General features: G+C 36.3%; 1 protein-coding gene across 3 annotated transcripts in view; it reads right to left on the reverse strand.

Moving 5' to 3' along the window:
• BDP1 (BDP1 general transcription factor IIIB subunit) overlaps positions 1–16,087 on the reverse strand; it is a 91,919-nt gene that overhangs the window by 27,568 nt on the left and 48,264 nt on the right. For all 3 annotated transcript variants that reach the window (XR_011999159.1, XM_072745366.1, XM_072745367.1), the window contains exons 21-28: positions 15,797–16,001; positions 14,634–14,773; positions 9,786–9,984; positions 9,307–9,497; positions 7,885–8,272; positions 4,017–4,136; positions 838–874; positions 269–361 (exon numbers count right to left, since the gene is read on the reverse strand). Coding sequence is in view for 2 of the 3 variants with exons in the window: in XM_072745366.1 (XP_072601467.1) it covers positions 269–361; positions 838–874; positions 4,017–4,136; positions 7,885–8,272; positions 9,307–9,497; positions 9,786–9,984; positions 14,634–14,773; positions 15,797–16,001 (1,373 nt within the window). In the remaining variant the exon portion in view is untranslated. The remainder of the gene's footprint in view (positions 1–268; positions 362–837; positions 875–4,016; positions 4,137–7,884; positions 8,273–9,306; positions 9,498–9,785; positions 9,985–14,633; positions 14,774–15,796; positions 16,002–16,087) is intronic.

Here is a 16,087-nt window from a genome sequence, read left to right on the forward strand (position 1 = left end):
AATTTCTTGAAAGCCAAAAAAGGCTTTTTTTGAAGCACCTGGCTGGCTCAGTCAGTTAAGCATTTGCTTTCGAATCAGGTTATGATTCCAAGGTCCTGGGATCAAGTCCTGCTTCCAGTTGTCTGCTCAGCAGGGAGCCTCCTTATCCCTCTCTCTCTGTCCTTCCCCCTCATGTTCACTCTCTCATGCTCTCTCTCTCTCTCTCAAATAAATAAAATCTTTAAAAAATAAAAGGCTTTTTTTGGTAGGACTTAGATTTTATCCTTACCATCACTCTGCTCTGTACCAATCTCTGACTGCAACACTAGATCTCCCATTGTAAGTAAAGTTATAGCAGCTTCAGTGCTTCCATCACTGGTACCTTGTGAGGAAATATACCAACATTAAAATAGAAAAATGAAGCTGAAAATTGAAGTTTGTTTACTTAGAAAACATTTTTAATTCAAATATTTATCCTCTAGCAACAAGTTTCAATATCCTCCATACCACTAATGTCTTACTAGGGCAATGTTTTGTTACTACAAAAAAGAAATCATTGATTGTTAGCTTTTACTCATTGAAAATGCCTCCTTCTCATTAAGTAATTTACTAACTACAAAGAAAGTACAACTGTGCAGATAGAGGAAATAAGTAATATTTCTTTACTAAACATTTAATTCTTAACTCACTTCATAATTATTCCAAGAATCCAAGTTTCTCCTGGATATAACACATTCAACAGTGGAACATATTGTTCAACTCTCCAGTAAAATGATTCATTTGCTAACAAATACCAATACGAAATTACCCTGTTAGTGTTAACCAAGTAGTTTTAGCAGTTCCCTTATTAACAGTTACCTGTTTCATCTTGGATATGTTCACCTGTGTTCACTTCCTAAAAGAGGAAAAGATAAACAATGTCTTATATATTTTGCCAAATATATGTTCTGTCTCAAAAAACCATGATTTTTACAGTTCTTCAATATTATTTATTACAAAGGAATGGAAACTGTTAAACATAGGTCATGATGTTATATGTAGAAAAGTCTAAGGAATAAACTAAAAAAGCTACTAGAACTAAAGAGTTCAACAAAGTTCCAGGATGTAAGACCAATATTTCTCTACATTTGCAATAAAGAACCTGAAAGCGAAATTGAAAATACAGTTCCATTCACAACAGTATCAAAAATAACATGCTTGATAATAAATTTAACAAAGGAAGTGCAAAGTCTATACTGTGCAAACTATGAAACACTGTTGAAAAAAATCAAAACCTAAGTAAATGGGCAAATACTCATGTTCATTCATTGGAAGACAATATTGTGAAGAGGGACTAGCCCCCACCACAAAGTGATCTACAGATTCAATGTAATCCTAATCAGAATCCTACATAATGTGCAAAAATGACAAGTTTTTAAAATCCATATGGAATTGCCAAGAGCTCCACAACAGTCAAAACAATCCTAAACAAAGAATCAAGTAGGATGACATATTCTTTCTAATTCCAAAACATTAAGCAACCATAATCAATAGAGCATCACTGGTATAAGGATAGACATATAAATCAATGGAATAGAACTGAGAATCCAGATATACAGTCAACTGATTTTTGACACGAATCCAAGATAATTCAATGGAGGAGGAGTCTTTTCAAAGAAATACTGCAACAACTGTACAGTTATACACAATGAAGAAGGACTCTAACCTCACACAATATACAAAATTTAATTCAAAATTGATTAGACTTAAATGTAAAACTATAGGAAAATCTGGGCAGCCCTGGTGGCGCAGAGGTTTAGCGCCGCCTGCAGCCCAGGGTGTGATCCTGGAGACCCAGGATCAAGTCCCACGTCGGGCTCCCTGCATGGAGCCTGCTTCTCCCTCTGCCTGTGTCTCTGCCTCTCTCTCTCTGTGTATCTCTCATGAATAAATAAATAAAATCTTTTTAAAAAAACTATAGGAAAATCTATAAAACTATTAGGATGGCTCAGTTAGTTGAGCATCTGACTCTTAATTTCTTAGGTCATGATTTCAGGGTCGTGAGATTGAACTCCATGTCAGGCTCTACACCCAGCTTAAGATTTTCTCTCTCCCTCTGCTCCTGCCCCCCAAACTCGGCAGGCGTGCTCTCTAAAAAAATAAAAAATAAGTAAAACTAATAGAAGAAAAATTGGAGTCAATCTTGAGGACCTTGGCTTTCACAAAGAATTCTTAGATATTACAGAAAAGCATGAGCAACAAAAAAGATAAACTGGATTTCATAACTAAAAACCTTTTTATTGAAGATTTTACTTATTTATTTGTGAGAGACAAAGAGAGAGAGAGGCAGAGACAAAAGGAGAGGGAGAAGCAGGCTCCCTGTGAGGAGCCCAATGTGGGACTCGATCCCAGCACCCTGGGATCACGACCTGAGCCAAAGGCAGACACTCAACTACTGAGCCACTCGGGTGCTCGAAATTTTGTACTTTAAAGTGAACCATCAAGAAAATGAAAAGACAATTCACAGAATAGGAGAAAATATTTGCAAACATGTAAGTGACAAAAGACTTGTATCCAGACAATATAAGAAAATTCTTACAATTCAATAATAAAAAGACAAACCATGAATTTTAAAAAATGGGAAAAGGCTATGAATAGACATTTCTACAAAGATGATCTACAAACGGTCAATAAGCACATGAAAACATGCTTGATGTCATTAGCCATTAGAGAATGCAAATAATCAAAACCACAGGAAGGTACCATTTCATATTCACTAAAGATGGCTAGATCCAAAAAGTCAAATAAAAAGTGTTTGCAAGGATGTGAAACTGGAACCTTTATACACTGCTAGTGGGAATGTTAAAATGGTACATCAGCTTTGGAAAACAGTTTGCTACTTCCTCAAATTATTAAACACAGAGTTACCATATGAGCCAGCAATTACACTCCTGGGAAGGTATCCAAGAAATATGAAAATGTACTTACTGTCAATAGAGAAACTTCTACATAAATGTTTACAGTAGCATTCTTTATAATAGCCAAAAGATGGAAACGACCTAAATGTTCATGAATACATAAACAGATAAACAAAATGTGGTATTATCCATATGGAGTATTACCTGACCAAAAAAAGGAATAAAGTACTAATACATGCTAGAACATGGCTGAATCTTGAAAATATTATGCTAAGTGAAAAAAGCCAGGCACAAAAGTCCATACTGTATGAGTTAATTTATATGAAACATCCAGAACAGACAAATCTATAGAGACAAAAAGTAAATTACTGGTTATCTAGTAACCAGTAGGAGGAAATAGGGAGCAACTACTTTGTGGCCACAAGGTTTCTTTCTGAGGTGACAAAAATGCTCTAAAATTGACCATGACAATGTTTGCAAATATCTATAAATATACCAAAACCCACTAAATTGTAAACTTTCAATGGGTGACTTACATGGTGTGTGAGTTTTATCTTAATAGTTGTTAAAGAGTATAATTCCCAGTCTTCATTTCCAAAAACAAGATAAATACTAATCAAATAAGGAAGAGTACCAAACAAAATGCAACTAAATATATTTTAAGTAATTTGTATTTAATATGGATTTAATGGAACAGAACCTTTACCTCAGTTTATAAGGATATTAAGAGTTATTCATGCATACACCAAAAATCAATACTTTCAAGCGAAATACAAAATCCATGATTATTCACCAGTTTCTACTATGGCTCCCTATAATGATAGAAATTGTAGTAAGAATGGTTTGTAAACTTAAAGCTTTCTTTTTTTTTTTTTAAAGATTTTATTTATTTATTCATGAGTATACACAGAGAGGAGAGAGAGAGAGAGGCAGAGACACAGGCAGAGGGAGAAGCAGGCTTCACGCAGGGAGCCTGACGTGGGACTCGATCCAGGGTCTCCAGGATCACACCCCAGGATGCAGGCTGCACTAAACCGCTGAGCCACCAGGGCTGCCCAACTTAAAGCTTTCAAAATAAACTTCCATTCATTTGAAATAAAACAAAGAGTTAAAACAAAACACATTAAAATGGATGCTTACAACAGATAATGCCTTTATACTTTCTTCTTTCATTTCCTGAGTAGTCACATCTGTGTTTGAGAGTGGATGTTCAACAACAGCTATGCATCCTATATCTGGTGCGTTCACGGTTATTTCAAGCTGTCAAAAACAAGAAGTTTCATTATTTCATTTTGGCATACCACACTCAGTAAAACACCATGACAGGATAAAATAAAGTGTTAAACTGAAGAAACAATCCACATTCATACACAATTTAAAAATGAAATACAGTAATTCTTAGATTGACTGACATCAACTTGGCAAAAGTTAAAACATTTAAGGTTTTCAAAGGGTCTGTGATCCTTACAAACAGTAGGCAAAATTTCCAAGGCAATTTTCTTAGTACCTAGCATTTCACTTTTACTATCCCCACTTTGGTCTACTTACCTATAATTTCTCTCATCAATCTATTTATGGAGTGCTTTCTAAAAACTAGAGGGCAATAGATACAAGGATACAAAGCTGAGTAAGGCAAGTTTGGTCTCTGCTCTCAAGGAACTCACAATCCGAGAAAAACAGACATGCAACTATCTAACTATATACATTCTTCAACGGTTTAAGAGAGAGGAGTGGAAACCCACCCTTGCACCACGGCAACTATCCTCTCCCACAACTCCATGATAGCCATAGCAATGGACGTAAGAAGAAAAAAATGAATTCATTCACATTTACTCACTTAGTAGTCTTTTGGTCAAAGGCCCCTATAATCTGGGGATTAAAGGACTAAGATTTATCTCCTGACTGTATACAAGACAGTCTGGCTTCTACTCCCTTATTAACAGAGAGAGAAGTATAAAAAATCATGATTCAGGGGCACCCGGGTGGCTCAGGTGGTTGAGCGTCTGCCTCCTGCTCAGGTCATGATCCCAGAGCCCTGGGATCGAGTCTGTCATCAAGCTCCTTGCTCAATGAGAGCCTGCTTCTCCCTCTCCCTCTGTGGGCCACTCCCCCTGCTCATGCTCTGTCAAATAAATAAAATCTTTAAAAAAAAAAAAAAAGTACAATTCAACAGAAACAAAGTAAAGAGTCAAGAATGAAAATCTGGGGATCCCTGGGTGGCGTAGTGGTTTAGCGCCTGCCTCTGGCCCAGGGCGCGATCCTGGAGACCCGGGATCGAATCCCAGGTCGGGCTCCCTGGATGGAGCCTGCTTCTCCCTCTGCCTGTGTCTCTGCCTCTCTCTCTCTCTCTCTCTCTCTCTCTCTCTCTCTGTGTGACTATCATGAATGGATAAATAAAATCTTAAAAAAAAAAAAAAGAATGAAAATCTGCCTTCATGATATAATTACTATAGTAACACTTCTGCGTCTTTTTTCAGGAGCAAATATTAGAGAAAATCTTTGCTACTACTCTATAGACCTGGGATCAATGAAAAAGTTCAAGTGACTTGAAAAAAAATTTTTTCTGAAGAGTTGAGAATGAATGATAAATGGAAATATTGTAGATATTCCACTTTTAGAACATTTTCATTATTTCAAGAACCCCATATCCATTAGTTATCACTTTTTTTTTTTTAAGATTTTATTTTTATTTTTTCATGAGAGACACAGAGAGAAAGAGAGACAGAGACACAGGCAGAGGGAGAAGCAGACTCCATGCAGGGAGCCCGACGTGGGACTAGATCCCGGGTCTCCAGGATCAGGCCCTGGCTGAAGGCGGTGGTGCTAAACCGCTGAGCCATCTGGGCTGCCCTCACTTTTTTTTTAAAGATTTTATTTATTTATTCATGAGAGATACAGAGAGAGAGGCAGAGACACAGGCAGAGGGAGAAGCAGGCTTCTCACATGGAGCCCAATGTGGGACTTCATCCCAGGTCTCCAGGATCACCCCCTGGGCCGAAGGCAGATACTCAACCACTGAGCCACCCAGGCGTCCCCAGTTATCACTCTCTTAACCCCTCACCTCCAAATCCCTAAGCCAAACCACTAATTTACTTTCTGTCTCTACAGATTTTCCTGTTTAAGACATTTCATGTGAATGGAATTATATGTGATTCTTTTGCAACTGGCTTCTTTCTCTTAACAATCTGCCTTTCAAACCAATGAAATTTGTAAAACACAAAACATACAGCTAAATCATTTTTTATGCAGTATTAATCAGCTGTCCTTGTGATTATTAACAGTGAATAAATAAAGGTGGCTGTGGACTTCCATTTACAATAAATATGAACTTACAGATTCAATAATCTATTACTTCTGGATTCAACATTACTTGAATTGATTTAAGTTTCCTACTTTTATTTATTTTTTTTTTAATTTTTTTAATTTATTTATGATAGTCACACACACACACACAGAGAGAGAGAGAGAGAGAGAGGCAGAGACACAGGCAGAGGGAGATGCAGGCTCCAAGCACCGGAAGCCTGACGTGGGATTCGATCCCGGGTCTCCAGGATCACACCCTGGGCCAAAGGCAGGCGCTAAACCGCTGCGCCACCCAGGGATCCCTCCTACTTCTTTTATTATTATCATCACAACTATCTCAGCTCCAAATTCTGTTGCAAATGACTCAGAAATTATCACAAATCCTCAATACAGAAGAGATGCAGTTGTGCTGCTCTTTAAGCCGAGTAATTTACTGAAAATTGAGGCAGAAACAAAGCTGGAATACTAGACCCAAGAAGCCAAAAAAGGAGCTCTTATAACAAAGTAAGTTAAAATATTATGTCCCTCCACCTCCTATCCATTAGGATGGCTACTCCAAGAAAAAAAAAAAGAAAAAGAAAAGGAAAGAAAAGAAAAGAAAAAAGAAAGAAAGAAGAAAGAAAGAAAGAAAGAAAGAAAGAAAGAAAGAAAGAAAGAAAGAAAGAAAGAAAGGAAGGAAGGAGAGCTGGTGAGAATGTGGAGAAATCAGAAACCTTGTACACTGCTGATAGGAAGGGGAAATGATGCAACTGTTATAGAAACAGTATGGAGGTTTTTCAAAAGAGTAAAAATCGGTGTACACTTTACCATATAATACAGTGACTCCACTTCTAGGTATATGCCCCAAAGAACTGAGAACAGGGTTTAGAAGAGGCATTTGTACACCCATGTTCATAGCACCACTCTCTGCAGTACCGAAAAGATGGAAGCAATCCAACTGTCCATTGACAGATGAAAAGATAAACTGTGGCATAGTACATGATGAAATATCATTCAACCTTAAAGAACATTCTGACAAATGCTACAACATGGATGAGGACAGATACTGTATGATTCTAGTTACATGAAGTACCTAAAGTCCTAAAGATGAATGTAGAATAGTGCTTGCCATAATCAAGAGGGGAGGAGGTAATGGGAATATACTGTTTAATGGGTAAAGATTTAGTTTTGCAAGACAAAAAAGTTCTGTGGATAGATGGTAGTGATGGTGCAGCACAATAATATGGATACACTTAATACCACTAAACTACACACTTTAGAATAGCTAAGATGGTAAATTTTATGTTATGTGTATTTTACCACAATTAAAAAAAGAAAATAAAGGAATACGTCCCTTCTACTTTCTTTACCAACTAAAACTTAGCCTCAGCCTATCAGATAGTTAACAAAAAACACCTGTCAAAATGAAAAAGAGAACTTAATCAGAAAGTAGATTAATCAACCTCCACATATTAAATGAAACTAATTGTTCCTTATTATTATACTACCTCACAGTGGGCCTGGGTCATAAAGCTTAAGTAACCACAGGAGCCTCCTTCTACTCCTTCCTTCAGATATCCACCAGGCCTCAAATAAATTACATACAGTAGAGGCTATTTAGAAAACAAACTTTTCAAATCAAAATAATCACTAAGAAGAAACAATACTATAAGACACACTCTAAGAAAAAAAGACAAAGTTTCAAGAATTGAAAAAAACAAACCACCTCTTCCATTGTTTCCTCTATTTGAGCAGAAACAGGTTCTGGAGATCTGAGACCAATGGGAACAAACACTGGAGCTTTGTTTACTTCTTCTGGGGCAAGATGGTAACTTTCGTCTTCATAATCAGGCTCAAAATCTTCAGCATCATCTTCATCTTCTTCCTGTGAAGCCCGAAGAGTCACCAGCGTGGCCTTAGAAGCACGAGGTTCCTTCTTAGAGGTCTTACTTCGAACTCGTTTAGATCCACGCCCTCTGGTGACACTTGGTTTCATCTTGCGATGCATTCTCCTTCCACTATGATCTACCTCACACTCTGAAGCAGAGGAGATAGTTGTTCTTCGTTCCAGACCAATTTTAGAGTAATTTGATTCTTTTAACAGCTGTGGAGAGCTGGACGTTTAATCAAAATAACAGTATAGTCATTACAGGCACAAGGAGAAAGATATTGTAATGAAAACCAAATCTTAGAAAGAAGTCCCACTTCAAGCCATTAAAATGAAAACACCCACAATCCATTATGTCAAAGTTACTCTGTGAAATGAAGAAAGAAATGTACTATTACTACTAGTTTCTTATTCAGAGTTCATTCTTAGTTCTACCTACACATTTTTCATAGTAAGTTTTTAATTCTGGGGCCATTTTTTCCTTGTTATTTAAATGAGGATAAGACATGAGACTAGAAATTATTAGAAGAAAATGAGAAAAGGAAAATGATCCAGTAAAACAGAATATGGGATCAAAAAGTGATATTGGTGTATCCTAGTGGGTAAACAGAAGAGGTTAAAATAAAGAAGGGAAGGCAGAAAATCCATCAGAACAAAGTTGTTTTTTAGAATTTAAGTTCCTTTTCACTCCCCTTAAAAACTATAGAACGTGGGGATCCCTGGGTGGCACAGCGGTTTGGCGCCTGCCTTTGGCCCAGGGCGCGATCCTGGAGACCCGGGATCGAATCCCACATCAGGCTCCCGGTACATGGAGCCTGCTTCTCCCTCTGCCTATGTCTCTGCCTCTCTCTCTCTCTCTCTCTCTGACTATCATAAATAAAATAAAAATTAAAAAAAAAAAAAAAAACTATAGAACGTGAGTACCCTTCACCTATGTTTATGGCCCAAATCAAACTATCACCTTAATTATTTAGGGAATTCATACTACTTTGGTCACGTTTTTCTGCTCATGTCTAATACACTTAATATCCAGAAACTGTAAATGTAGGAAAGAAATATCTTCCTAAGAACATCAGAAAAAGGTAAACTTTAAGTAAATAAAAATCCTAAGTGGGAAAGGAACAGACCTGTAAATAAAAAACCTTCTACATTTCTGTTAACAGATCTTTTTACTCTATCAATAAGTTAAGGTAGGATATCTATAAAGAGTAAGTTATTTTTATTTCTTATTCTGAAAGTATTTGTTAAATAAAACTTTACCTTGATAGTTTACTGACACATTGCTCCTCAACAACTAAAGACACAGAATTATCTCTTCCAGTTTTTTCTCCAACACTTCCTGATGGTCCAACTTCTGAATGAGCTTTTTTTTTTGCCAAACAAGCCTCTTTGGAATCTATACAATCTTTTCTTGATGAAACTTCTGAAGATGTCAGAAAACCAGCCTTTTCCTTAAATTTAAGAAGAAACAGCTAATGTTACCATAGAAACAATCTCTATGATAATTTGGTTCAGTAGCTGTGCCTAAAGCTCTAAGCTTATTCACACACACACACACACACACACACACACACACACACACACGTGTGACTGGTTTCTAACTTTTTATAATATTAGAAGGTCATTCTATTTTTATAAAATTTACAGTACAAAAAACAAAATTTGTATTCTTAAAAATTCTCTTAATGATCTTGACAAAACAGAACCCAATGATAAAAAAGTATTTTTTCCAAACTTACTTTTTGAAGATGGGTGTCAGAATCCCTTGGCTGCAGCAAATTATTTTCTGGCTTCCTTGCCTCACTCTGATCTGCTCTGTCTCTTCCAATGTCTGGTTCCTCTTTCTTACCATGTGCTCTTCCCAAATTTGGCTTAACCTTTTGGAATCGCCTTCTTACCAAATGTGCTGGACTAGGAATGGAACTTTTAGGTTCATCTCTAGAATGAAGCACAAATTATGATGAAAAACCAAAATCAGGATATTCCTTATTGATGTAACAGCTGTTATATCAAACAATTTTGAACACAAACCATTTTCAAACAACTATATATAAATTGGCTTTAAAACCAAGCACATAGAATGAAATCACAGACTGATATAAAGACTCCAAAAGCCTTTATAATTTCCATTTTCTGTATAGTCTGGGAAATAGTTTTACAGTAATACTAATATTTTTTTTTAACTTTAATTGATTCTGGTGTGTAGCATCATAGTACTTCATGTAATTTTTCAAAGAAACAACTAGATACCAAAAAAATCAAAGTAGTTAAACATGGATTTCATAAAGTTACTTTAAACAATTATCTTCAACTGGGCTCTGAAGCATAAGCAAATATACAATGGTCACAATATCGTTGGCCCTTCTGGTTCAAGACCAAGCTTGAAAGCCAGAATCTGTTCTCCCATCACAGGCCTTTCATTTATGGAAAAGGGTTTACAGACAGTCATGTCATAGGATCTCAAAATAATCTATTCGTATCTGCCAAATCAGAAAAAGACAAGGTTTGACGTTCAATAGAATAGGTATAACTCCCAAAACAACCCTTAAACAGCTGTCTTATTTTCCTAGAAAATATTTTAATAATTAACAAGAATCTGAATTCTGAATTGGGAAGCTTAAAACCAATATAAACTTGGATATTTTTTTTTAAACTTGGATATTATAAAGAAAATTAGGTATATACATATCAAGAGTTCAATGAAACATATATGCTGGAGACTAATCTTAAGTGCAATTCTACAAAGGCAAATAAGAATAAAATAGATATATAAACCTAACATGCTACTGATAACAAAAGGAACAAGACAATACTGAACTTAGGAACAGTCTAACATTAAAACTATAAAGGTTTTTACTCTGAAGAAATTACCATTCACGATAAAGCAAATAAGTGGTATAAATTTCATGAAGAGAAAAAGGTTGTTCTGGGCACCTGAGTGGCTCAGTGGTTGAGTGTCTGCCTTTGATTCAGGTTGTGATCCCAGGATCCTGGGATGGAGTCCCACATTGGTACTCACAGGGAGCTTGCTTCTCCCTCTGCCTGTGTCTCTGCCTCTCTGAGTCTCTCATGAATAAATACATAAAATCTTTAGAAGAAAAAAAAAAGGAGTGTGGTTTTCCATAAAAAAATTTTAAAGTTTGATATCTTCCAGTTGCATTTATATACTATGAGACAAAACAAAGAGAAATTAAGGAGTTGATCCCATTTACAACCACACCAAAAACCGTAAGATACCTAGGAATAAACCTAACTGAAGAGGCCAAGAATCTGTACTCAGAAAACCATAGAACACTCATGAAAGAAATTGAGAAAGATACAAAGAAATGGAAAAACGTTCCATGCTCATGGAAGAACAAATGCTGTTAAAATGTCTACACTACCTAGAGCAATCTATAAATTCAGTGCAATCCCTATCAAAATACCATCAACTTTTTCACAGAGTTGGAACAAATAATCCTAAAATTTGTATGGAACCAGAAAGAAGACCATGAACAGCCAAAGGAATCCTGGAAAAGAAAACCAAAGCTGATGGCATCATAATGCCTCACTTCAAGCTACATTACAAGATCATGATCATCAAATGCACAAATCAATGGAACAGAACAGAGAACCCAGAAATGAACCCTCAACTCTATGTTCAACTCATCTTTGACAAAGCAGGAAAGAACATCCAATGGAAAAAATGGAAATAAACGTCTCTCAACAAATGGCATTGGGAAAATTGGACAGCCATGCGAAACTAGACTAAGTCCTTACACCAGACACAAAAAGAGACTCAAAATGGATGAAAGATATAAATATGAGACAGGAATCCATCAAAATCCTAGAGAACACAGGCAGCAACCTTCTTGACCTCGGCTGTAGCAAGTTCTTGCTAGACATGTCTCCAAAGGCAAGGGAAACAAAGGCAAAAATGGACTACTAGGACTTCGTCTATTGAGACTTCATCATGAGAAAAAACTTCGGCACAGCAAACAGCTGACAAAACCAAAAGGCAATCTACAGAATGGAAGAAGACACTTGCAAATATCTTATCAGATAAAGGACTGATATCCAAAATCTATAAAGAACTTATCAAACTCAGCACCCAAAGGACAAATAATCCAATCAAGAAATGGTCAGAAGATATGAACAGACATTTCTCCAAAGACATACAAATGGCCAACAGACACACGAAAAAATGCTCCCCATCACTCGGCATCAGAAAACTACAAATCAAAATCACAATGAGATACCACCTCACACTAGTCAGAATGACTAAAATTAACAAGTCAGGAAACGACAGATGGTGGTGAGGATGCGGAGAAAGGGAAACCCTATTATACTGTTGGTGGGAATGTAAGCTGCTGCAGCCACTCTGGAAAACATAGCTACCCTACCACCCAGCAATTGCACTACTGGTTATTTACCCCAAAGATACAAATGTAGTGATCTGAAGGGCACTTGCACCCCAATGTTTATAGCAGCAATGCCCCAACAGCCAAACTAGGGGAAGAGCCCAGATGTCCATCAACAGATGAACAGATAAAGATATGATGTGTGTGTGTGTTGTTTGTGTGTGTATACAATGGACTACTATTCCACCACCAAAAAAAAAAAATCTTGTGATTTGCAATGATGTGGATGGAACTGAAGGTGTTATGCTAAGCGAAATAAGCCAATCAGAGGAAGATAATTATATGATCTCACTCATATGGGGAATTTAACAAACAAAACAGAGGATCATGGGGGAAGGGAGAAAAAAAGTAAAACAGAATGAAATCAGAGAGTGAGACAAACCAGAAGAGACTCTTGACCACAGGAAACAAACTAAGGGTTGTTGGAGGGGAGGTGGGTGTGGGGATGGGGTGTCTGGGTGATGGGCATTAAGGAGGGTACCTGATATAATGAGCACTGGGTGTGATATAAGACTTATCACTGACCTCTACCTCTAAAACTAATAATACCGTGTATGTTAATTAATTGAATTTAAATTAAAAATGTGTTGGAAAGTTTGATTTCTCTCATTAAAAAACACAAAAGTTCAAAATAAAATCTCTTGAAATACGCAGTTTCTTTTAGGATGGTCTGCCTATGTAACTACAGGAATCTGCCGGTCTGAAAGTCATAAATCCTAAAAACTTAAGTTTAAAAACTAATTTGGCAATGTTATTTTGAAAAGCCATTTAAATCCTCTAGGTCTCCCTAGTCAATTATAAATAAGAGTATATGAAAGGCTGACCTTGAAGGTCACTGCTTCTTTAAAGGCTCACTTAGAGTCAAAATCAAATTCCTTACAATGGTCCTATATCATCTGCCATTCTCCTCGGTCAGCCTTTACACCTTCCTACATCTACTACTCTCCCTTCTCTTTCCCTGTTTCACACTAGCTCCCTTTACTATTCCTCAAACAAGCCAGGTATGCTCTTGCCTTAAGTACTTTGGAACTGCTGTTCCCTCTCCCCCAGACATCCCGCTGGCCCTGCTATTCTTTCACTTTTTTGGGGTCCTCTCTCCATTGGTACCCTTGCAATGAGGCATTCTTGGATCACTGCTGAACAAAAAGTAGTATCAAGGCACCTGGGTAGCTCAGTTGGTTAAGAGTCTAAGTCCTGATTCTGGCTCAAGTTATGATTTCATAACTTGAAAGATCAAGTAAGAAAGTTGATCTTGTAAGATCAAGCCCTGCATGGGGCTCCGTGTTGGGGAATCTGCTTGAGATTCTTTTTCTCCCTCTGCCCCTCTCCCCACTCACTCACACAGGAGCATGCTAAATAAATCTTTTTTTTTAAAGTAGTATCAATAATAATAAAGCAAATTACAAGCAATAAATAAAAGTGGTAGTACTGAACTATCTTCACCTTTCTAGTGTAACTCATTTAAAAGATACCATTCTAAAAAAAAAAAAAGATAATAACATTCTTACCATTTGGTTTGGGACACAATTCTAAATACAGCATATATTAAGTAATTCATAGTACTTCCTATTCATGAATTTAAGAAGGATATAAATTTGTAATTTGTAAATATACAAAGAACTTAAGAACTTCTGTCTAGGGATGCCTGGGTGGCTCAGGGGTTGAACATTTGCCTTTGGCTCAGGTCACAATCCTGGAGTTCTAGGATAAATCCCACATTGGGCTCCCTGCATGGAAGCTGCTTCTCACTCTGCCTATGTCTCTGCCTCTCTCTCTGTCTGTGTCTCTCATGAATAAATAAAATATTTTAAAAAAATAAAATAAAAAACAGAACCTCTGTCTCCTATTAAATTTAGTTAAAAAAAAATTTAGTTTTAAAATAAAAAATGAAGATGCTCACTAAACTGTGGAGAAGCTATAAATTAAGAGTATCAATCATACAATTCTTATAGTATTTGAAGAAGCATATTTAAAAAAAAAATTTTCCCCCCACATCTCTCTGGGATCCAGCCCCAGGCTGAAGGCAGCACTAAACCACTGAGCCACCCAGGCTGCCCAAAATATTCAATTTCATAATTAACTACTACTTTACCCTTTCACAATATTTTCTTGATGTAAAATTTTATCTTTATCTTTAAACTTGATCTTTAAAAAGTTTTATGCTTTTCTGATTAAAAGCAAACTCACCTCATCTTTTCATCTACAACATTTACTTTGTTAAGATGAAGAGGTTCTACAAGAACCATGTGACTCTGGTTTTCATAAATTCTATCTTCTGAAACTTTAGAGGATACAACTTCGATTTTAGTTCCAACTGGAGAATTTGGCTAAAAGGACAAAAAAATAGTTTTTGTTTTTGTTTTAACAAATGAACATATCTCCTAAAATACTTCAATCATTAAGAATGGTACTGAGTTTTTCAAAACTAGGAGTCAAACTAGGTATGCACTGTTCATTCTTTGCTGTCCAAAAGAAAATTGTCTAATTCAGAGAAAAAGTTTCAATTACTGCAATTACTATCTTTACACAATGCTTTAAAAACTAAATAACTAACTGTTGTGAACACCCACTGACCCCCCCCCACCCTGCCACCAAGGGGTAAGGGAGGGTCCAAACAAGGATTACAATCACTCTAGATATAGATTTTCCCTTGGTAAATTAAAAAAGGACAAAGAAACAAGCTCTGTTGAAAAGGGCATTACACTACTTTGATGTGTATCAAAACATACATCAATAAAAGATTGGTTTAACCATCAAAGAGCAAACTGTTATGCAGCAATGAAAAATGATGTACTCTCCGTAGTTCTTGACATAGAAAGTCATTTAATATATTAAGTAAAAAATAAGTCAAATAACATGCACACAATTATTTATTAATTTTTAAAATATTTTATTTTATGTTTAGGTAATCTCTACACCCAGTGGGGCTTGAACTTACAAACCCAAGATCAAGAGTTGCATGCTCCACCACCTGAGTAAGCCAGGTGCCCCAGTGATTTTATTATTTAAAGTTACATTAGTGTACACACATGTATGCATGGAGATATACCTAGTAAGGTACGTCAAAAGGTTTTCAGTGGTTACCTAAGGGTGTTATGACCAGGATAATCATTATATTTTGTACTAATTGAACATTTTCACAATGAACAGGTTCATTAGTTAGGGAAAAAATATATCTATTTTCACTTAAAAAAAAAAAACAGAATGGTCAATCTGGAACAGAACTAGGTATGTTATATACTCATTGAGCAGAGGTGTCAGATGCCTATATTCTAAGCCCAGTGTGAGTTGTCATTTTGTGTTTCAAAATGCATTAAAAGGCTCAATTTAATTATGTAACAATAACTCACCACAGTCAAGAGTTTTTTAGTTTCATCATTTTGTACAATTGTTCTGTCTTCCTTAAGGATGCCTTCAGCTTCACTTTTTCCTATCTGCGTCTGTCCAGTCTTTCTTATGTTTGGTCTGGGTCTCTGAAGTCGGCTCCTTACTATTCGAGCAGGTGGGATAATGCTTTCCTTCTCTTCTTGCTGGAAAGTATTCGTATTTTGAGCCCTAAAAAAAGAGGATAGGGAGAGAAGGAATTAGATTGTAAAAAAATGAAAACTAAAATCATAAAACTTGAGTCTCCTTTCATAAAC

Source organism: Vulpes vulpes, unplaced genomic scaffold (genome assembly GCF_048418805.1).
Source record: "Vulpes vulpes isolate BD-2025 unplaced genomic scaffold, VulVul3 u000000652, whole genome shotgun sequence".
Classification (NCBI taxonomy): domain Eukaryota; kingdom Metazoa; phylum Chordata; class Mammalia; order Carnivora; family Canidae; genus Vulpes; species Vulpes vulpes.